General features: G+C 37.2%; 1 protein-coding gene across 11 annotated transcripts in view; it reads left to right on the top strand.

The window, feature by feature from the left end:
• Positions 1-23,775, top strand: part of ADAM22 (ADAM metallopeptidase domain 22) — a 205,940-nt gene that overhangs the window by 174,599 nt on the left and 7,566 nt on the right. For 2 of the 11 annotated variants that reach the window (XM_064487601.1, XM_064487593.1), the window contains 7 exons: positions 1,180-1,197; positions 7,734-7,841; positions 10,261-10,361; positions 10,716-10,782; positions 13,268-13,378; positions 15,592-15,678; positions 21,323-21,446. In XM_064487601.1, coding sequence (XP_064343671.1) covers positions 1,180-1,197; positions 7,734-7,841; positions 10,261-10,361; positions 10,716-10,782; positions 13,268-13,378; positions 15,592-15,678; positions 21,323-21,446 — 616 coding nt within the window. The remainder of the gene's footprint in view (positions 1-1,179; positions 1,198-7,733; positions 7,842-10,260; positions 10,362-10,715; positions 10,783-13,267; positions 13,379-15,591; positions 15,679-21,322; positions 21,447-23,775) is intronic. The other 9 variants (XM_064487595.1, XM_064487604.1, XM_064487594.1 and 6 more) reach the window with 9 other exon arrangements.

The following is a 23,775-nucleotide window of genomic DNA, read 5'->3' as shown; positions in this document are numbered from 1 at the left end:
AGGAATGTCAGGGATTGGAAATGAGGAATACTTATCTGGAACTAGTAGACTGCTCAGATAATCAGACAGACAATAAAAAGTAAAACATTTTGAATAGAAAAATGTTGATTTATTTTCTCCCTCATCTGATGATCTCAGGAATAAAAAATATTAAGTAACAAATTGGCACTTTTACCTTCATGAGCTCATTATTAAATGAGATACTTAAAGGGTGCATGGAATAGATTGGCCAGTTAAAGTGCTGCAAATGAAATCCACATAGAAACATTAGCCTTGATGTTGGTGGAAGGAGCCCACTGCGATCGCTTGAGCTTCCAACACTTCTATGAAATAGTAACACCTAATTAGGTCATTATAGAAAGCTAAACATTACTCTTGAGTCAAAAGTTAAAAACCATTGGCACCTCACTGCCACACCCTCTTAAACACATTTTTGTTTCAGATTGGTTTATTTTGAAACTCATGTAATTTTATTTCAGTAATTGGCCAAAAAAAAATAGAGACCAAACTTTGAACAAAGTAGTTCCAATGTAGCTTTCAATGAAGCTCCTGTGAGTAAGTAGTAATAACTTGGGAGGTCCAAAACAGCTGTGAATTCTCACTCTAATTTATCATACATGATGAAATATAATATTCTTGTATCTGTTAAGTTTAACTATTTGAAATTCTTAGGAAGAGCTTTAGTTTGGGGTGTATATTCCAAAAGGAATGAATTATGCTTTTTATTTGTATGAAAACACAGTTTATATAAGTAACTTGACTAATTTCATTATTTAAATCAATATATATGTCTAATACCTGCATTTGAAATAGTGTCGACTTTAGAACTGTACTAAGTTTTTAATATGATACAATTGACATTGAGAAAATAATTACTTTTTAATAACTGAAACTTTATGCTTTTAAAAATTGTTATTTGAAAATATTGTCACTAACCCTTTAGTGTCACTTCTTTGAAAGATGAAATTTATGTGTATGTGTGTGTGCATTCATATGTATGTGTGTAAGACTGTTTGTCTTCCCCATTTTAATTCTGCAATTCAAAATCTTCTAATGGAGATCTTTCAATGAATGTTAGAGCTTTTATATTTAGTGCTCTCTCTTAATGTACTTCTGTTGGTAACCTTTTTTTTTTTTTCCTCCTCTGTCTCTCTCTCTTCTCTCTCCTTGTCCATAAAGAAACTATCGAGAACAGAGGTATGTAATGAGAATAATCTGAACATATAACTGAGCACTGAAAGGTTTCAGTTCTGTTAGCATCTTTGGAATTCATACATATAATTATAAAGCAAGTTCACTTTGTTTTTATGCTGTAGTGGTCATAAACTAATCTTGATTTTTCATGATCTTGAAATGATAATTTTAGTAATATTGCTGTGGAATGTGTTAATTTAAAATAGATCTGTTGTTATTTAGTTTAATGGTTCTTTCATCCAACACTACTATAATTAATAGAAGTTCTTATTTGTGTTGTTTTATAGTAATAGACACATGGAAGTTAATTTTTTTCCCATCTAAAACAAAATTCCTTTATGTTAAGATGCCACCTTTGTTTACATTACTTGATTGGCTTTTCTTCATGTTTATGACACCCTTATTGCCATACTTTCTGAAGGAATTTATTTCTTGTTACTGTTGTTATATTAGTAACTTCCATTCATAAACAATAAATTTATACAGGCACAGTGTTGCACAGTGTTGCGGTCAGGAGAATGTCTTGGCACTTGAAAAGCCTGTTTTATCTCTGCATAAGAAAAAAAATTTTTGCTGCCAATTAGGTAATTACACAGGTAGTAAAAGAAATAATTTGCATAGTTGGAATTCCTGATCATCCAGCCTACTTTTTTTGAAAAAAACAAGCCATAAAGTGAGACCCTCCATTCATCATACCCTTAAAATCTATATTTAACCAGCACTATAAAAAGAGATACAAAGCATTCATATAGTCCGGTAAGAATTGCCTATTTTTTCTGAAATCCAAATTAGCCCATATCAGGATATATACCCTTCACTGTTCACATTTAAGAAATTACTAATGCTATTATTTATTGATACAAAAAATTAAAATATCCTGGAAATTGATCATCTAGACCAGGTTTTGCATGTCATATAGTACTAGTTTTGTACTCAAGATACTTATGCAGATCCCTGCTTACCTTTTTCACTGATCTATTATCTGCCAGTGGCAAATTAGGAATAAGATGTAATAAATGTGGTGATATTGCTTTCAGGCCTCAACCATGGCTTTCATTTTTTCACAAACTAAAATTTTAAATTTGTTTGTTATTTCCTTCTATGTTGTAATTTAAAATACCTATAAGGTTTTAGCCATAAGTATCTACAGAGTCTTTATAAGTAAGCGGTGCCCACAGGGTACCAGTTGAGATCCTGGTCAGTTAACCATAGATATTAGAAAATACTGATTTTTCCCTGAAATAACTAACTTCCATCACTAATGGAAAAAGTAAAACTGAAACAAAATAAATTAAATTTGAAAAACAACCAGATGTCTTTGTGACATCTTTTAAACTCTGGAGAAAAGTTGGGGCCATTTACCCAAAAGTTGGGTAGAAGTTGATCAGCCATAGCAGAAGTCTAAGTTTGGTGGCTTTCTTCCGTGAAAAATAAAATAAGGCTACTAAGATCAAAAATTAATAATTTCACTCCATTTCCAAGGAGTTAAGGCTATAATGTAATTTAATATTGCTTAAAATGTAACATAAGCAAAGCTGTTACAGTGCTCTAAGATGTGTTCTCAACAGGGATGCTCTCCAGAATAAAGCAACTGCCCACACTACAAAAAACGATTAATATGTAAACCTGTGCACCAATTTCTTATTCTAACTCAATATATGCATAGGAATAGTTAAGAAAAATTTTATGTTAAGAATCTCCTTTATGTGCCTGATGTAATTTCATACCTCCTGGTATTACTGAGTCGTCATTTCATCAGTCTGGTTACTCTTTTGGGATGTAGTTCATATTTTGAGAGTTGTCGTGTTTCAGCAGGTATTTATTTTATATATTTTGTTATGCTTCAACACAACCTTTATTTTTGCCCTTGTCCATAGCTAATGAATCTTAGGTTTATACAATACTTCTTAAAATAGAGAAGTAGCAAGGAATGGACTTCAGATTAGGAAGTTGTGAGTATACAAATATCTTCTGGAGGATTTTCCTTTTTGAGAATTGACTTTAGTGGTGGTAAGGCCAATAGACCAAAGCATCCATTAGGAAATTTACAATCTTATGAAAATATCTGCAGATATTCTGATAATGATACGTGTCCAGTTCCAAAGGATGCCAGGGAGTGGAAATAAGAATTTTGAGTTGCCTTTGAATTAACTTTTTCGGAGGTGGCATGGTGAGAACCTCAAATTAAAAAAATGTCTTTGGTCAAAAAACTGATGAGGAATCAAAAATCCACTTACTAGTATGTGGTACTGGGAAATCACCTAAATTTTCTTCAACTCTGAAAGCAGAGGCAGTTCTTTGTAACCTGTGAAGCATTCTAGTAAGGGGAGCTATTAGTACATGGTCTGTGAAGGCTTTGTGTTTCTCTGATCTTCAAATAAGAGAGGTAGATATGGTTGTTTTCTAAGAGGAAGGCAGAGTTCATGATACGAATGGGACCCATATTACTGGTTGAGCTGGTGAAAGCATTGGTGGGCATAAAGGTTTGCTTTGACACTAAATGCATATTAAATATGTAGCCAGTTATTAGATTCTTATTGATGATATCATGGCTCAGAAATGCCAAATTGAGCATCACTTTTCAAATTACTAGAAAGGTCAGGCAAGTAATTCTGTGAAGAAACCTGATAACCTGGTAAATTTTCCCTCCAGAGAATGTGTCTTCAAGGTTTACATTATATTGAGGGAATGTGTGATAAGTTTGATTGCAAGCCTGGCAAATAGATGATAAGTGAACCCATTTTTTTCTTTTTGTTTACAAATTGCCTAATAAAAAGTAGAAGTCTCATTCTGGGGCACAGTGGAGACAGAACCCCATACATTAACGATGTCACTTTAAAGCTGCCAGTGTCATCTTGTGAAAGGCAAAACCATGGAACTGAGGAGCCGTGGAAAATTTGTAGACATCATGTAGTTAGAAGGATGACTACTGATTCTTTTCTTTAAAATCTCCAGGAAAGAGGTCCTCCATAATTTTTTCAGTTGATGCTCTTGTTTATATTTTAGCAAAACTGCTTAAGGACTTGTTACTTTGTGGCAAGAATTACGGGTTTGAATTTTAGTTTTCAGGTAGGTTTGCAACTCAACAGTAGAATAAGAAAACATTCATTGAACTTGGATTTATAAAACATCAGTATTCAGCTGAAATAGTCTCCTTGTCTGGAATGAGCATACATCATTGAACATACATAATGTAAATTAGAATAATTAGATCATATCTTCCTGATTCATACCTTAAGCAGAAACCCCCTCCCCCATTTCTTTTCTCTCCTACCTGTTTTAGTCACTTTACTTTCTGCTTGTGGCCTCCCCCCCCCTTTTTTTTTCCATATTTCTTAGTTTGTTTTTATATTATTTTTCTCACTTCAGTGATATTCATACATCTGTCAGTGTGACTTAGTACGCACTACACAATATTTCTTAAAACAGAAAAGTAACAATTGCAATAGCAGACAGCCCAGACACCAACAAAGCTTTGGAGAAATGCCTCCTTCAGCATTAAGGTTAAGACCTAAATTAAATTTTTTTCATTAAAATCTCATTTTGAGTATGTGTAAAGATTATTAAGTATTCTGATTCAATGCACCCTTTAGGAAAGATTAGACTTCCTCATAACAGGGATCCTTTTTTGAAGAAAAAGAATTTCAGTATATAAGCTTTTATTTACTTTTGGTCATTAAGTATAAAAATTCATGCAGATGTCTAACATATTTGCATGTGATATGGGAAATATGAGATAATTTTTCCATTATAAAACTTAGCACTGCTCGGGCCACTTAAATCCAAAATTCTATGAAACCAGCAAAATTTAGGAAGAAAACCATGAAGACTAGAAAAATAAATTCAATTAAAAAATTAAAGCTATAATTTAGTTGGTCATTTATGATCTTTTATAACAAATAATGAAGTGTTATTTTATTGATCATGGGGACCTGATATTCTCTGTCTTCACTAAAGGTTAATCAAGAAGAAATAGGTTTGTTATAATGTGTAACTAGATATTGAAAAAAAGGATAAATTTCTGGACAGTGGGGAATGTTATATATTATTCTTAAGAGATCTTTAACAGAATTCATCGTCTATTATTAACATTTTTAGGCATTTACTATGTGAAGAAATTACATGCATTCCTCATGGAATTTTAAGGAAAATGCAGAGTAGTTTCTTTATTTTGAAGACTTCACAGTAGAGACAAGTAAGAATCTAGCCTGCCCAGAATGATAAAAAGCAAAACCATGCTCCCAAAGTTCACTAACTTAAACTTCCCTTCCAAATCTTTGACTAAAGCCCACAGTTTATGATATGTTTAGCATTAAGGATGTTAGTACACTGTGTAGAAGATGGGCTGCAGAGAAATTACTTTGAAGGAGCGGTAAAATGCGCTTAGTTAAAAATGAAACAAAACTGGGCCCCATCCATTGTGAGAGGCAGTACCTTTAAGCCTGCAGTCTCAGCCAAGTGAGCCCTTGGTAAATGCCCGAAAGCCAGAACCATGTAAACAGAGGGTGACTTGGGGGATACATTAATGGGAAAGAGAACTTGTTTTTATTTAATTTGAATTTAGTGAGGCATGTCTCATCAGCTTATGAAGATTATCCGTAAAGGTAATAGTGACAGAAATGATTTGTTAGCTATAAAGATTATAATTGAAAATGTGATGTTGATGGTATGTTCTTGGCATTTTTATATAAATATTAATATGATACAGAAGGGAATTTTCCTCCTAGAGGCAACTTACAGAACCTTGATTTTCTTGAGAGCATTTCTTCAAGTATTGATAGGATATCTTCCTGATAGGGGGCAAGACAGAAAATATGATTCTAGAGAGTAAAGATCTCTTGCATAAGCAGTTATATCCTTTGTCCTATGTTCTTAACACTATAAATATGGAGAAATTGTGTTACTTTTCCAGTAAAATTTTTTTGTAATACACTGGGAAAAAGAAAGATTACAGTTATGAGCTGAAGTCACTTAGAAGGTTAAAAATATTTTGAAGGAATATGTATCAAAGAATTGTATGTAAAATTGATCTTACAAATCTAATGAGAAATTTGATTTCTTTAAAGGGGAGGAGGAGATTTAACCTCACAAATGTACATAGGTGCTTTGTACTAGTTGAAAAATTTTATTTGTAGAGAGGTGTGACTATATAGAATGGAAATAGTATGAGAGAGAGTAGTCATTCAAAAGAATGAACGAACAAACATTTCAGACATTTAAAACAATGTGAGAGTTGGCATAAGCAAGGAGACAGCTGAAAGTGGCATTTGGGGGATAGAATTTAGCATCAGCAGGTGACTATGACTAGTGTGGTAACTAAGGAAAAACCAAATAGGAAGAGGAGTTAACAAACGGGGGCCTTTGTTGGAGACCTAGTTAATGACAGCTCTGTTTAAAATTCTCAGTTCCACTCTAGTTTGTGGCACCTCCAGCATTAGTGCTGAATAGAACCGAATCAAGTTTGAGATGCAGTTGCCTGTTTGGGGGCCATGCACCAGCAAAGCATCAGATTAGTCACTGAAGGATCAGCGTTGACCAGAAGTTCCCTGCTTCAGTTTTCTACCCTGTTCCCTTAGAATAAGTAATACAAATCTGTTCCGATCTTAGTTAATGCAAAATCAGAGTAAGTGGGGTCGGTAATGGTGCAGACTAGGTAGACTTTCCCTTGTTGGAGATGGAGAGTCAGGGCCACCTATAAAAATCCTTCAATAGTCTCAATAAGAATTCTGTTATTTTTTCAACCTTTTCTTCTTCTTGTTAAATTACCTTCCTTCCCACGTTCTGCAGTTATAGAATGACATTTTTCTTTCTTTTCCTTTTTTGGGGGGAGTGGGGGTCATTAGGTTTATTTATTTATTTAATGGAGGCACTGGGGATTGAACCCAGGACCTCATGCATGCTAAGCATGCACTCTACCACTTGAGTTCTACTCTCCTCCTAGAATGACATTTTTGATTGACCTTTGCATCTCTTTCAATTTCTTCATACTTCTGTTAAATGAACAGTGAAGTTCCAGATTGAACAGAGGACTGGAATAAGACTCTATTTAGATTAAATTGTAGAACATAGCTTAAAATCAGTTCTTTTAAGACCAAACCAAGGTTACACTGTATAATGTTTAAAAATTATGATTAATTTACTCACCACAGTGAAAAAAACTGTGCCTTTTCTGGGAAAGGACTATCTGTCTCAACACGCTCCTTCGGCATCAGTTTTATTCATTTATTTTTTAAGGCAAAATGGCAGTTACCATCTCTAAGTATGATAAGTTACAGTGAAAAAAACCTCATCTTTTCATATTTTTCCCCCAAAGCAAGGCTTTATTCATCCAGACTGGAGAGACTTCAGTGATTGCCTTTCTGACCTCTACAGTTAGAATGACTAACTTGTCATATTTATTAATACTCTTACGTGTTGTTATAGATTTGATTCATGTAGATCATTACCCCTACCTCCTTTTTCCTAAAATAATATTTGTATATGTCTGTGTTCATGTGTGTGTCTTGTTTTCTGACTCTGAAATGTTTATTATGCCTTAGACAGTTACCCCAGGGAGATTATGTAAAAAAGCCTGGAGATGGCGACTCTTTTTATAGCGACATTCCTCCTGGAGTCAGCACAAACTCAGCATCTAGTTCTAAGAAGAGGTCTGCTTTTCTGTCGCATTTTCAGATTTCTACCTGTTCCATCACACATTATTCCATTAGTCAGAACATTTCATTATTTTGCAGCAGGTTTGATTACTTCTTCCTTCTTTCTTGAATGTTAAAAAATAGTATCCTTTGTTCTTTGATTACTCTACTTCAAAATGCCATATGCTCAGAACCACTGGTTTAACAAATCAGGCCAGAAATCCAAATGGAACTAAACGAAACAAATAACCACCCTAAATCTGGATAGAAACCCCAGGGTTTTTCAACCTTGCTCTTCTACAGCTTAAGAAACTATGCAATGTATTTTATCATCTTTTAAATGGTGAGCTTTATGTCATGTTTGGTAGTCAAAGAAAAAGGTTACTGTCATGCTTCAATAAAAGCAGTTGTTAAGATAAATTGGTAATATAAATGCTACATTGAGTATTTCTTTTTTAATTTTAAATTTGTCAAAGCTAAGCTTGCTGTGAAAAAAAAAGATCGCTTCTCTGTGAATCATATATTTGAATATTATGATTTATTTTGCCTTTCATTCCTGGAATGATTAATTCTAGACTTTATAACTTAGAGCTTTGTTGCCAAATTAATTTAAGTATATTTAATGTTTGCCTAAGTTTTGTAACAGTCCAGGTGGGATTAATATATTACTTATATGTCTTAAACTTGGATGCTGTAGTCTCACTCCAGGATCTTAAGGTGTATAAGATCGTTTTAAATTCTGCATGCTTTGTAATTGCTTAATAAAAATAAGCTGACAGTAGAAATAAACAGTTGGAATTGTTTTGGGAAATGAGACCTACATTCACATTGAAAAAAGCTAAAATATTCGTTTGAAAGAGTTTCTTTAAAACTGATGGTAGGGGTGTAATGTATAGAAAAAAAAGATTTGAGAGCCCCATGCATTATTTTGGGCACAGTAGTTACTTTGTAGACTGAAAGGGAAACTGCTAGTTTTTTTGAGAAGAAACATGGTCTCCTCTGGAGTTCTAAATAGAGTAAATCATCTGTAAAAATTCTGCAGTGGATCTCACTCTTTTTAAAGAATCAGGAAAAAGAATAGAAGGAATTAACGAGATCTGAGAACTAACTCTATGTGAAACTGTCCTAAGCATACAGGATTGTTTTCACTCAGATAACACAGCTTAAAGCAAAAGTAAAAATATTAGTTTTTGCATAAGAAGTGCTATAGAAGGGTGTTCAAAAATTTTTTATTCTTTTAATTTATTGTTGACTTTTTGGCTAAGAGAATAACACTTACTTAAATTTTCTCAGTATATCATTATTTTCTTGGTCAAATATTTACTTTTAAATTAAATAATATGGTAAATAAGTGGAGAGATCAGTGGATTCCAGCAGAATTTCTGTTGTACTTTTATACAAAATAGGAGTCGTTCTACACTTCATAAATGATGTTGAAAAATCTGGGGAATTATGTAATAATTGTGCTGAGTTCCATATATTTTCATTCATCTGTAGAAGGTTCCTTTTAGAATAGACAGCAGTTAGCTGGAATGATATGTGGAAAAGATTTAAAGTACAGAGCTATTTGCTAAAGTACCTCAAGAAGAATTTAAAACATTAATTTGAATAATTCCCAGATTTTAGCAAAGTCTCAATGGGTTTTGACTTTTAAGCAGTTAAATGTTGTATCAAATTATGTGGCTCCTCCTAAGTATATGTAGTTTGTCAGAATGCTCTTCTTATGTGGTACAAGGTAGGTTTGTAAATTTTGCTTCTTGTAGACAGTTCATTTAAAGATGGAAGGACACAAATAGTGGAAGGGCTTAACGGTACATGGACTTTGTGAGAGACACTTCCATGACAAACATCAGACTCAGTTCAGTTATTGGACAGTTAACCAACAATATTACATTTGGAGGAGAAATGTGGAGAAAATGCCAATTCTTAGAACATAATTTTCTTGTTTAAGAAAACCTAAATATTACTTTGATAAAGGTTAACCAGGTTCAATTGAGCAACTCAGTGAGATCTCTTGAAAGTCCATGTCCTCATAATATTTGAATGGAAACCATTGCTTTACAATTAAGAAACATCTATGGTGGGACCCCATTATAACTCTGCTGCTTGGGTTATGTTACCGAAATAATATGTAATGAATTTGTATTTGTGGTCGCTGTGTTCTGGGGAATGTAATTGGCTTGCATTGTATCCTGATACTTTTCAATTACGAACTATTGTAATGGGGTTCCATTGTATTTGACTTTTCTTAAATTGGATGTTGTGTAATTCTGCCTTCTTCATGAAGACTTCCATGTTTTCATTCTTTCATTTCCAATTTTTTTCTTTCTCGGTTTATTTTAATGCACAGTAATGCTTAGAAATTTTGCTTAATGATTTCAAAACATTCATGTGATTATAGTTTTGAACAATATATACACATTTTCAATTTCAGATCAAACGGACTCTCTCATTCTTGGAGTGAAAGGATTCCAGACACAAAACATATTTCAGACATCTGTGAAAATGGGCGACCTCGAAGTAACTCTTGGCAAGGTATAGGGGCAGCATTCTGAGCCCATCTGTCCGTGTCACCTAAAGTCTGTATTCTGTGGTCCCTGTTTATAAAGACTTGTTCCTTCCTGAAAACTCTTTAGCTCTTCTCCCAGCAGAGAGGAGGGCATTTATTATTATTATGAGGGAGTCCAGTTCCTTTTTCTTGAACGGGAAATGATAGGATTTGGTAGCATGAGTGCGCTGGACACATTGAGAAGGCTGTACGGTGCTAAAAAGCCCTATATTCTGGGCTGGTGCTGGTTGTGAATTACACCCACTTGAAATACCATGTAATTAAACCTGTGGCAATTGTTTTATTTATATTCATATCTAGCCATAAACCATCTTTTTCAGGTAACCTGGGAGGCAACAGAAAGAAAATCAGAGGCAAAAGATTTAGACCTCGGTCTAATTCAACTGAGTAAGTCTGAACCTCTAATGGAAAAAGACGTTCTAAGGCCCTGTGCAATTAGTGTGAAAAGTTAATTAACCACATCATCAGAGAACTGTAAACCATGCCTCTTGGTTTTGGTTTTGTCTTCTTAATTCTTTTTTTCTTTTTTTGCTGTTTTAAAATTAACCATGGCTTTTCTCTTTTACATAGGCATCTCCGCAACTGTGCCCATCCCAATACTCACTGATAGTGAGGGTCTCACCCTCACTGCAGGCTCTGTCCTCCAGTAACCTGCCATTGTGGTGTCTTGGTTCCGTTTTGAAGGGAATTTTGATAACATTCCTTTCTTCTCATCACCCGGGGTCCAGCCATTTCAGAGGGGTCACCCTTCCTCTCGCCAGTATTCACACAGCCCAGAAGCATCAGGGGGAAATTGCTGCCGTCCTAGAGCATGGTGACGGCTCACAGTGTGAAACCACCACTCCGAGGGCTTCATGGCTGCCATCTAAGCATTCTCTCAGACTACTGGAATATGTTTCCCCTTTAAATTCTCCTTTTGAGGACATTTAAAAGGGCATTTACCTAAACTTGCTCTTTAACGGAATCATTGTCACTAAATGCAACACAGTCCGTTTTAAATGATAGCCACCACCACCCCCTCTTTTTTTAAGAGGGAATGAGGTCGGAAGTTATATTTAAAGTCATTTATAATGAGGTAGATATAAACAGCATGTACTTTTTGGGTTTGTTTCTCCACTTTAGAAAGTTCAGGCAAAACCAGGCTTCCTCAAACCTTTATCTCCCATCATGGACTAAAACCCTCCCTTAGTTTTCTTCTGAACTTGCCAACCGGTTTTAATTAACCATACTTTTTGGACCTACCAAGTTTTGTTTTTTGTTTTGTTTTGTTTTGTTTTGTTTTGACTTATTTCTCACTGCAGTGCTAGTGATTATTGCCTGGATCTCTATTGCTTCCTCATGCCTTAAAAAAAAATCTAAACAGCAGATGTTTCTTAACTGCTTGTCTGAAACTTATGTTAGCTTTTCCATCATATACCCTGCCTTTTTCAGTCCAGGATAATAACATTGCCCTGAAATTTGGAGCTTCCTGCTGATGGTATTGTCTTGTAAGTGGCTTCTCAAAGTTTACTAGAGGATACTTTACCTTAGAAACAACAGATAGGTTCAAGTGATACCATTGCGTGGTCCAGAATGGCATCATAGAACTCCATCACAAATAACTAATCTGTTAGAGTTTATCTTACACCTTCCCAGAGCACTTGGATGCTTTAGGGCTTATTGTGGATAAACTCTTCTTGGAATGTTGTTTGATTTGTTTTGCATGAGGTCACCTGGTAAGAGCTTCTTAGCTTAGCTTATCTCAGTTGCTCACAAGAGTACAGGTAAAAATGCAAAATGTTCTTCAGAACTTCCTCTGTGGTCTGTTTAGTGTTCTAACCATATTTCCTTTAACAAGGCTTTGAAAACTCCTAAATGAATAACAACAAAATATCCAGTATTATATTAAAGCTACAAATTTAGGGCCCAAAGAATATTTGGTATTTAGCAGTATTTTCTAGCATAATCACTTACTTTTTAAAAAAATTTTTCTATAAAAGTCCCACTCATATCATGTGACAAATATTATGATACTACAGATAGCCCTTGAGAAATCTTGCCTGTGAGGTATTTAAGTTATTATATTTAACAAGACATCATAATGGAATCATCTTTATGAAGAAGTGTTAAGGACTCTCAGATATTTCAGACTTTCAGACTTGGATTACATGACTCATGTTTACCTATAGGTTACCATGGAGCCAAGCCCATGAAGCCGACCCCTATTCTGACATTCTCACATACCTTATTGTCTGGGCACGGTTTTTTTTTTTTTTTCTTTCTTTCTTTCTTTCTTTCTTTCTTTCTTTCTTTCTTTCTTTCTTTCTTTCTTTCTTTCTTTCTTCCTTTCTTCCTTTCTTCCTTTCTTCCTTTCTTTCTTTCTTTCTTTCTTTCTTTCTTTCTTTCTTTCTTTCTTTCTTTCTTTCTTTCTTTCTTTCTTTCTTTCTTTCTTTCTTTCTTTCTTAAAAGGAATCCAGATACATAGCATATCAAGAATACATAGCATATCAAAGTATTTTTAATACTTTCTATAGTTGTTAAATAACCCCATTTACTTTGGATACAACAATATCACTTGTGTGACTCTAAGAGGAGCAGAATGACCATGGACAAACATATCTTTTTAAATTTTTTTAAATTAAGAGGTATTAGCAGGTCCATTATTTCCACACTTACTTTAGTATGTCATCATCCCAAAGGATGATGAAACTTCGAGGCATGAATTAAACCATGCACCCCAAATGCACACTCTGCTAATTAACACCAGAAAATGTCCTTGTTCGTTGTATTGTTTTTCCACTCGAAGCTTTTGCATCTTCCTCACTGTTGTAAATGATGTAAAAAAAAAAGAGGTTTTGGCTTAGACTTTGTGTTATATATTGTGTTTTTACAGGAGGGAGCCCCAAGCACGTGAGCCTGGGCACTCCCTCGCCCAGACAGTCCCATCCCAAGGCATAAGCCCAGGGGGCTCTGACAGCCCCCAGACAGGGAGTCTGGATCACAGGTCAGTCTCCACCTGCCCCTCCATTCTGGGCTGCCACTTAGTCTCCCTCCAAGTCCCTTCCTTGGCTGAGAACAGGGTCATTTGATCTCTGACTGACCCCCAACGTCTGCTCGGAGGTGGTCCTGGTCCAGCCAGCACCAGCTAATTTCCTCTGCCTTCCCATCCTGGAGAGCACAAAGAGCTCTCCTATCCTGTCTAATGCATTTTTTTTTTTTTTTTGCATGTTGCGCTACAAGCCAAGCCACATGGGCAGATTTATAGCAGTTTGATGAAATCCCATCACTCTAGCCACCATGACCTAGTGATGTTAGGAGGCCCACTGTGAGGACACTTTCATGGGCACATCCCCAGAAGGGACAATCGAGAGCTCTCTTCAGTAACCTCTAGTGAAGGGATCACAGCTTTCTGAGATGCTTCCTAACTCGGAGGAAAAGGTCCACCATATGCAAGTCAGGCCACACGTGGCTGTAGGTTTCATGGGACAGCCATGCCAGTTCCTTTGAGCTTCTGAGATTGTCAGTGAAAGGAACACAGGTCTCCTCCTAGAAGTGGCCGACTGCCTGTGGGTGACTCATTTTGCTGTGTGGCTATGTGTCACCGAATAACAAGTGCATGGACTTTTTCTAAGATTTTCCCCAGGCCAGAGCATTCGCGAGCCTTCATGTGTGGCTGCACTTGCTTTTTGACTTCTTCTTTTTGTTCAGAGTCTCAGTGGAAATCTTTATGCAAGTTTTAGTTGGCTATCTCTGTCAAAAGCGCAAGTTGTCAGTGGTTTGTGGCTAAAGATAAAAAAAAAATGTGAGTTGTTCCCAAGTCAGGGGACACTATCTTAGCAAAAATGGTCTTGTAAGCATGAAAAACAACCCAACCCTTCTCTCAGGAGGGAACTTCATGTTGTTATTTTGTGGTGTACCCTGGTTATAGCTAAGACATTGAGGAGAAGGGCTACGGGAAAATAATTGAATCTTGCTTCTGTAACTGTGGAAATGTATTTTGATTTAAATGGCTCTCCAAACTAAAACTAAATATGGAGGAAAGAGGCAAACTTCAACTACAAGGGAATAGTGTATTTTATCATTTCCCCTGGTTTGTTTCCAAATAATCTTAAAAGTTTTAGAGAGCTTGAATCTTCATTGTCTATAGTCTCTCTAGAAGTTACCTTTTAAATTTGAAAACTGACTAAAACCTCCAGATTCTTCTCACTGAATTTGTTGAATCTGTATCTATTTGATGAGGGGGTATGTTAAGCGGATGTATTTTTGCTTGGCTCCGTGGGTAAAAATCAAAGGAAATTCTGAAGAAAAAAACAAACAAAAAACAAAACCCTCTGCACTCATAGTTTTACTGTCTTTTACCTTTCTCTGTGTGCAGTAATTCTGATGGAGACTTTGCCAGATCCATCAGGGAATTGTTAACTAAGATCATTATTTCCCCCGGGCAGTCACTCAGACAGTGACCAGACATTTGGAAGGCAACTTCCAAGGGCAATTTCATAATGGAAACATGAATGCTTTAGACTGGAGCACACAGAGGCGGGGAAGGAATGTTGCAGCTGCACCTAAGTTACTAAACCCGCCTTCAAGATCATGGAGGCCTATTGGACCGCACTTTCTGTGTGCTGGGGCCCCGGGATCAGAGGACTGGGACCCCTTCTGCTCCTTTTCGAGCTGGATCATGTTTCTTATTAACGCCAGCGTGTGATCTCTTCTTGGGAGTGGAGTAGAGGCCACGTAAAATCTTTCCTTTCATATTGGAAAGAGAATGGGGCTCTTTTTAACTGTTCTTGGGATATTATATACCCAAACACCAGGTTGGAATTGCAGCCATCTGAATATTCTCAAAAAGCACCATTATCCTTTGAAAACCAAGGAGCCAAATGGGTGGTGGCCAGGAAAAAGCCACTATGGAGGTGGGTGAATGGGACTGCTGACAGTACTCTGATTGAAAGAGATTGATTCCCTTTGGGAAACCACTGGAAAGGCTTTCTCTGAAATGTTGACTGCATTCTAGAATGCCTTGAGCCTTGTTGTAGCTGAGTTTATGCCCGTGTCATTGTACAGACTGCCTCATAATCACCCAACATTCATCTTGGTTTATTGGCCATAGTCACTTGCATTTGGAGGGTGAAGAACATCCTTGCTAAGCTTGTGCTGTGTATTTTCAGATTTTCTATCTTGTTCTGCTTTCTTTGTTCCTTCCATTGCTTTCTGCAGGTATTTAAACCCATGGTTCAAAAGAGACTATAATGTAGCTAAGTGGGTAGAAGATGTGAATAAAAACACTGAAGGACCATACTTTAGGTATTTTATAAATTAATTTTATATCCTTTTCACACTCTCCCAGCACATACGAATACTGTGGTGTGACTGGCTCTCTATCTTGTATCTCCCAATACAAGTTCCCATAGTTGGAGAGGGTCCTTGTTTATTTGCTGCCTTTTGATCTCTGTTTTTGGCTTCGTGAGCAAGTCTAGTTCTTTTCTGAATGTTTCAAATGAAGCCATTTGAAAGGGTTGCCATTGAGTGCATGTCCCTGTCACCATCTCAAGCTTTTTAGTAGCTTTCTGTTCATTTTACGCCATGTAGTGTTCTATGGGCATGAAACATACTTTCCACTAATAATTAAGAAGCACTATTAACCTGAACAATTTAATTTCTGGAATCTAGCAGTTTCATAATGCATTTTTCCTACTTACTGCCTCACGAGTGCATAGTACATACCAAAACTTAAGGAAAAACCTGAAAAGAAACTAAATGAAATGTGGTGGAATTTTACTTTGAGTAAAAAAACAATGATTTGATGTAACTTGAAAATTATTGAGAATATTGGCCACGTGAGCGTGTATGGAATGATTTTAGGTCTGATGTATGCAGTACAACCATTTGCTACCAGAGAAGGGCTGTGCTGAGAAGGGTTTTACAGATTCTCAAAAAAAGCATCTGAGGAATTTTTTTATTCCAGTAAGAATAAAAGGCATTAGGCGTTGTCTAACACTTCAAGTAGAACAGGGAACAGATCAGAAACATGTTGATTGACAAAAAAAAAGAGCAGGCGAAATATTCCTACATTTTAGCAACTAGCATATTTATTCAATTCACTGCAGCTCAGTATAACAGTAGAGGTCAGAGAGAATTTCCAAGAGCTCTTAATGGCATTTTTTTCAGTCTTTATAATATCAAAGTGATTTTCTAGGGGTAAATGGCTACTTTATATCTGACTACTTTGTGGACAACTAATGTAGAGAAGAAATATAGACTCAATTACTACCTCTTCTGAACATAAACGATTAAGATTTCAGATTACCTATTGCCATGACTTGGGTCGGCATTTATCAGGTATCAAAATACATACGTGTTTTTAACTCTCAGCACCCATTTAAGGTGGACTTTCTCTTCCAGTGTACCATTTAGTTTAGACATGTATAGTTTGAGAAAATGATTAGACCTACCTGCATTTTAATTTGATCCATACATTTGCATATAACCCAAGGAAAGCATAACCCCTGCCTGCTCACAAAAATATATCCTGCTTTTATCCCCCATCTTCCCTCCTGCCCTGTCCCTCTGCTCATGCACATACACTCACATTCAAACATCCCACCCTCACCTGTAGCTCCCAAGATGGCCAACGTCAGGAAGACAGGTAAGATGATTGTGAATGTTATCTGGAATCTTGGCTCACCTGCAGTCCTATCTCTCCTTTCTGTTTTCCTCAGGCTTGTGGGCAGATTGTAATTTGCAGTTGCCATGGAACCAAAACAGAATGGCTTTGGTCCCGTATGGGGTAGGGCTTATATACCTACAGGGACATTTTTGCAGCGATAATTTGTGAAATGGTACTCCGGAAGAGTTGATTCACCTCCCCCTGGGTGAGCTGAGTAGTTTACGTGACTCCCAGAGAAGAGTTCACATCTCTTAAAACCAGCACCCAGGTCTGCCCAGAAGCTGCATGACTAAACGCAATTTGGATGGGGAAATGCTTCAGCTCCCCCCATTGCACGTGCAAAGCTGCAAGGGCAATTTTAGAGCATTCCTTTATCTCCTCCTATAAGATGAGATGTTGGTTCCTACAGTGGATAGTCACATTCAGAATTCGTGATTAAGAATCCATATTTAAGTTTAAAGGCTAGATAGAATTCAGTGGAGGGTTGTAAGTTAATTGTCATTTGAGTGTTAAAAAGGGTTATGCTGGTGAGACTTGAAAATTAGCACTGATTCTCCGTGAGAGTGGTAGATAATGGAGCTGCCCTGGGGCTTGCAACACAATGATTCTAACACAACAGAAGAGGATTTCAGCCACTCTTCATCCATGCCAAGCCTCACGTAGGCCTGAGCGCATCCACATTTGGCTTATGCTTTGCCAACCCTGTGCTTAATCTCAGGTCTGCTCCATCTGCCGCCAGGTCATTCAGGATTACCTCTCCTGCCCAAACTACCAATAAGGGCAAAGGTCACTTTATTAATCCTCCATGTGGTGTGTAGGGTTTGTGGCATTCCTCTCAAAATGCAATGGGGACTTCGACAGCAGCAAACTGGTCCAAAATACAGCCCAGCATTAAAAAATTATGTATCTATATCACTATGAAAAGCAAAGCAAAGGCCAGAAGATTTTGAGCAGAGTACCTCACTTGTGCGCTTTACCCAGTTCTCATATGGCAGCGTTCACTCCAGCTGTTGTCAGGATTTATTCAGGACATCGAGAAGGAGCAGGCGAAGTCAGAGCAAGAGCATTATCTTCTCACACCTATATCCTGGAGGCAGTTCTGTTGATGATAGTGCTTTACAAGCTCTTGGAAGGTTTCCTTACTGTGGGGTAGTATCTACTTGATTATTCACTTCATCAGTGGTTTTTGAGTTCATGTCCATGATGTTGTGGAAAACGCAGTAACTCTGGAAAGACACTGATTCTAATAGGTGACATGTATTGAGTGCCTGCTGTCTTCCTTTATTTCTTACAACATCATGAGATGTAGGCATTCTTACTCCCTTTCTGTGGATGGAGGAAACTGAGCCAAAAGGGTAACTCGAGGTATCATAGCTAGTAAGTATCAGAATCAGAATTACAAGCTCCCAAAATCTGTTCCTTTTCCATCAGACCACTATAAAATTTGCATACTAACACAGCCAAGTGAGTAAGGGGAGGACGTGTGTCCCTCCTTCCCTCCTGTGTGGCTGGTCTGGTTTTAGCCTGTTCTGGGGTACAGAACTGAACTGAGATGGGCCTTTGCTATCTACAGAAGGCAAGCCCAGGCAGTCTGAGGTAGCTCCAAGACACAGCACAGTCCATTGGCACAGGGATGCACCTACATTGTATAATTAATTCTAAATGGCACCCACTCTGGTTATTGTGGTTTTAAAAAGTGCAATAATGATAATGGTTAACATTTGTCCCACGATTACTTTGTAAACAAATGAGCTGGGCCGGTGCCTTGTTTTCAGTAAGAGCCAGATTGAAACTACCAAGCAACTAGCCAGGGTCAGAAAAGAGCCTGGAGGCGGTTTGGAAGAAATATCTTTCTTTGACATTTGTGAGGAGTTTGTAGTTTGTTTTTGTTTTCCCTAAACTGATTTACCCTGCCTTACTCTCTACTCTTACTCTGACTCCTGCTCTGGTGCAATCCATTCCCCTACCCCCACAAGATAATCTCCTTCATGCTGTCACACAGCACCCGACCTCAGGACCCCATGCCCCTGCCCCTGCTAAACTGTGCTGCTTGGTCTCTTGCCCCTAGGGTCCAAAGTGTCAGCTAAACTAGTGTGTTAAAGTGAGAAGCAGTAAATGCCTAATTTGGGGAGGGGAATTCTGGAGAATACCTCCTGTTTTTGTTTTAACTCATTATTGCTTTGGCCAGAGATAGATATTTGAGGAGAAGACTGGACTTCCAGCACCCTCACTGGAATACAGAGCTGGTCATTTGGACCATGGCCAAGTGACTGGCTGGCATGATCTTGAAGCTATAAGCTAACATCTCGTAATATGGATATACACACTGCAGAAATTAAACAGAGGAGTCAGTTTGCAAGACCCCTAGAGTCAACAAGATTTACCTGTTTGTGTACCTGACTAGCTTTTCTAAACTTGGAGATCTTATCAGTAGTGATTAGGCTGAAAATCCTCACCCAGGTTAATATCCCTAATTTTAGAAAAATGTATTTAAATATCTAAATATAAAGGTATATCCTCATTTTACACATACTGAATTTGTTTCCTAAAGATCATAATCCTACTTGAAATGTTTCCCTAAAATTGAAAAAAAAACACATTAATTTCTGAATTAGAAAAAGATGCAGTCATACATTGCTTTAATAGTACTTTAGAGGATTTGAAGCACCAATATTCTTAGTTCCACTCATCTGCTTCGCCGTGGAGAGCATTAACACAAGAGAAGTCGAACAGCTGCAGTATTCTAACAGTACACCCTAAGAAGTGGTCCTGGACATCTTCCAAAAATAGAGGAAACATTTGGAATTATAGGTTAAAAGTAAACTGAATCACTCTTGCTTCTTAAAATTGAGCCAAATCTCAGAGTTTGTAGGAAAATTTATTTTCAAACCTTAGCTTAAATTGAGTGTCTATAAAATAGAAACTGATTTGAAAGCTACAGCAGAACCAGAGCAAAGGATGATACAGGGATGAGAACCAAACTTTAACGTCAGGGAGAAAAAAAGACGTCTTTATTTGGTGCATGCAGTTCGGTCAGAAGATCTCCCCCCACCCAAGGCTACCCCACCACCAACACTCGCAGGTTGAGTCAGTCTCTCACAGCAGATGAGATGCATCCTGCTGAAATAAGTCCCCATGCTCCAACACGGCAGTGTAACCAGTTCAGTGATGCGGGTCATACCCTTTGCACCAGGGCTTGAGGAGGCATGGACATGTAGTGGTAACACTGGTGAATGGAGAGCTGATGCTGAATCACCATGTCTGTTTTCCACTGACGTGGTGGAAGTCGACACTTTACACTCTCAGCTGTTTTGCCAACTTTAAAGACAAGATAGCAGATATGGGCCCTTCCAGCCTGCTCTTCTTAGTCACAAATATTACCACTGCACATGCAGAGCCAAACAAGTTCAGCATCACGAACCCAGAGCTTCCACTGAACTTTTATGTGGAGTAGCTCTGTGATGAGGAGAACACGTTACCCAAAGAGAAGAGTTTTGTTGTGCTTTATTTTAGTTTTAGTAAAATTCCAGTCATTAAAGTGTCATCACTTGATTTACATGACAAGTCTACCCTACACAAGTTATCAAGACCTATGTCTCCGGGTTAGAATCCTCCCCTGTGCAGAAATGATGATTGTAGGGACTAATCAGACCATTTTTGTATGTTCTCATCAGACTGTTTGGCTGGAACTCTGCACTCCTTATCGCTTGCATGTTTACTAATTTGTTATTAAAACCCTTGTATTTGCCTTTGTTCTTTCACAACTAACACACTGGCCTCTGAATGCATGAGTTTTGTGTAAACTGGTGTGTGACTTAGCAACTAATAAATGTATCAGTTGTATTTTCAGATCTTAAAAATACAATTGGAATTACTGTACAAAAGACATCTTTGACATTAAGTGATCAAAATAAGGCAGAATATTGATATAGTATACACTTAATTTACCATTATGAGCTCTTAGAATATTTTTATCCCTTCTCCATTTTAGCTTTTTAAAAAATCTAGTCTATAAGAAATGTCATGATTGGCTGTTTAGTTGAAAAGTATGATTCTGTGTACTAACATTTAAGCAACATACTGTAGTTCTGAAGTTAGGAAGATGAAATTCTAGCATTCCAGTGTTGTGAGTGACAGAGTTTGTCCTGGTAGTTAAACCTGGGCGGTAGTGGCCTATGGAAGTAGAAATCAGAGGGTTTGTTCTGAACCCACTTTTCAGATATTTGAAAAATATATTAGGCATCCACATAATATGTATTTCATGTGTTCTCAACGTCTCAGGACTTTATCTCCTGCCAAATCTCCTTCTTCGTCAACTGGATCTATTGCTTCCAGCAGAAAATACCCCTACCCAATGCCTCCCCTGCCCGATGAGGAGGAGAAAGTGAACCGACAAAGTGCCAGGGTACGTGGCGGCTTCTTCCATATGCTCACAGCCTCAGTCATGCTTGTTTACCTGTGCGTGGATATTTGAAAAGACAGAGTCATTTCATAAGAAAATGAAAAAAAAATGAATTTGAAAAACAAGGTTCTCAGGGCTTTGGGGCTCAGATTTATATTGACAAATTAGTCTAATCGCTGATGAATTCTAGAACTCTTTGGCATAAGTTAATTATTTATTGCTATATATTTATATCTTATTTTATTCATTGTAGCTAATATACTACAACCTGGAATTAGACAAAACAAAGAATGTATTTTGCTTTATCAGTTTTTTCATGTACCTGGAAATGCCAGAGATTTAAGTAAACCAGCCTCATTTCCATGCACATTTTGCTTACTCTGTTAATGACACAAATAGGATATAAGAAATAGGAACCCCTGACAGAAAATCAGTGTTTGAAAATGCAGGTGGAATTTGGATACAAGGAAAGGAGTCTTGAAAATCTGTAATAGTAAGAATATTGCAAAGGGTGTGGTGAAATTTAGCAGTCTTTTACTTAAAAAACAGATTAAAAATGTATTTGGAGTTTATTATTTTTATAAAAATATGATTCACCAGAGGTTTCTTTAAATACTAAGTCCTCTTTTACATTTAAATTATGATACTACTCAGTGATCCAGTATTCAGAGAACAGGTCCATTATGTGAAGTTTGAGGTACAGTCAAGTTTAGAGACAGAGGCAAACCAGCCCTTAGAGACTTATGTGAAAGATTATAGAATTAAAGAATAATTACTTTTATTGATGTTGTGGTCAGTTAAGCTATAAATGTGATCTTCTCAGAAATAATTTTGCAAAAAATATAAAATAAAGTATAGCTTTAAAAGCCTGGACAGAATCATCTGCTAGTAGGTCTTGGGTTCCTAGGCTTTTTGGTTTTGAAAGATATTTTAGAGCCTCTTTGATACTGAACTTATATCATGCGATTCAGGGAAAACTTGAATTATTCAAATTTTAACTTTATCAACTCAGAGTCAGTAAGAAAACAGAACTCATTAAGACCTGATTAGATCACTATAATCAAAAAGACTTTAAAACAATCAGTGTTGTTTTATTAACCATAAAAAAATTACCTCCATATGTTTCTATGGGAAATGGTAGAAGATGGAAGGGAAGAAGAGAACTTAGATTCCCCAGCACTCAGCTTTCTGGCCTTAAAAAAAAAAAAAAAAGACTTGAGAATAGGCGTCCAGTTGTTCATGATATGAGTATGTGGTGATAAAATCTTAGGCTGATCTCATTCCTCTCCTCCCCAGGGCATTGTTGAAGTGTAACACCCCACCTTCTCTCCCTGATAAATTGTCTGCATTGCTATTTTGCTCTGTCTGGTTGGGGACATTCAGCTGTTGTCACGTCAGGGTGCAGGTTTTTGGAGATGTTCCTCCGTGAGAGCCCATGAAAATGACAACTCCCCAGGAGAAATGTCTGGCCCATGGCCTTTGCTCTGCCCTGAGTGGGGCGACCACGAAGACTGTAGCCTCGGGGACAGTGCTGTGAAAGATCTGGTTGGTTCCATTCACTGTGAAACAGTCACATGGGCATGTAGCAGAATTCTCCAGAACAGACAGCCCTTGTCTCTGGGCTGTCCTTATGGGCCGTGGAGAATTGAACAAGCAACTCTTTCTATCAGCAACCCCTCTGTTACAGCCATCCACACATGGCCAAGGTTACACCTAGTCCTAAAAGTGATGGCTTGGTAACTTTTTGCTCCTTTATCTTCACTAGGGTAACTGTGACCTTCAGGTTTTCCCGGTGTCATTCCTTTGTTCCTCTCTTTTTTTCTGCAAGCTGTCACTTATTGTTTAATCTTCATAACCATTTGTCAGAAAATTGGGCTCACAGAAGCTGAAGTCTGAATTCTTTACTACTTTGTACCATCATCTGAGTATCAGTACAAAGCTTCTTTCCCTCTGACACCCTGCAGACCTCCTTTTAACCCTTCATTTTCCATTGTCTCCACCAATAAGTGTCATCTGCACACAAAGATCCTCACAGTTGGGAGATGTGGTTTCCAAAGGGTGACGAGATGGGTGTCTTTTTTAATGAAAAGGACTTACAAAGCAGACCTAAAGTAGATAAGAAAAGGTTTCCATGCAGAGTCAAGAGAACCTATTAAGGGAGCCTGTATAGAAACATCCAGTTAGTCACTTAGCTATTTCTCCTTTTTCTGTACTAGAAACTCATGCCCTGGATGTCCAGTAAAAGTGAAATTTGGATGGAAATCAGATGCAACCTACATCACACTGGTGTCTTAGTCTTCCTTTGTTCATGTCGATAATAATTATACCCAAA

This window comes from Camelus dromedarius, chromosome 7, assembly GCF_036321535.1.
Source record: "Camelus dromedarius isolate mCamDro1 chromosome 7, mCamDro1.pat, whole genome shotgun sequence".
Classification (NCBI taxonomy): Eukaryota; Metazoa; Chordata; class Mammalia; order Artiodactyla; family Camelidae; genus Camelus; species Camelus dromedarius.
This window is presented reverse-complemented; position numbering and strand designations above follow the sequence as displayed.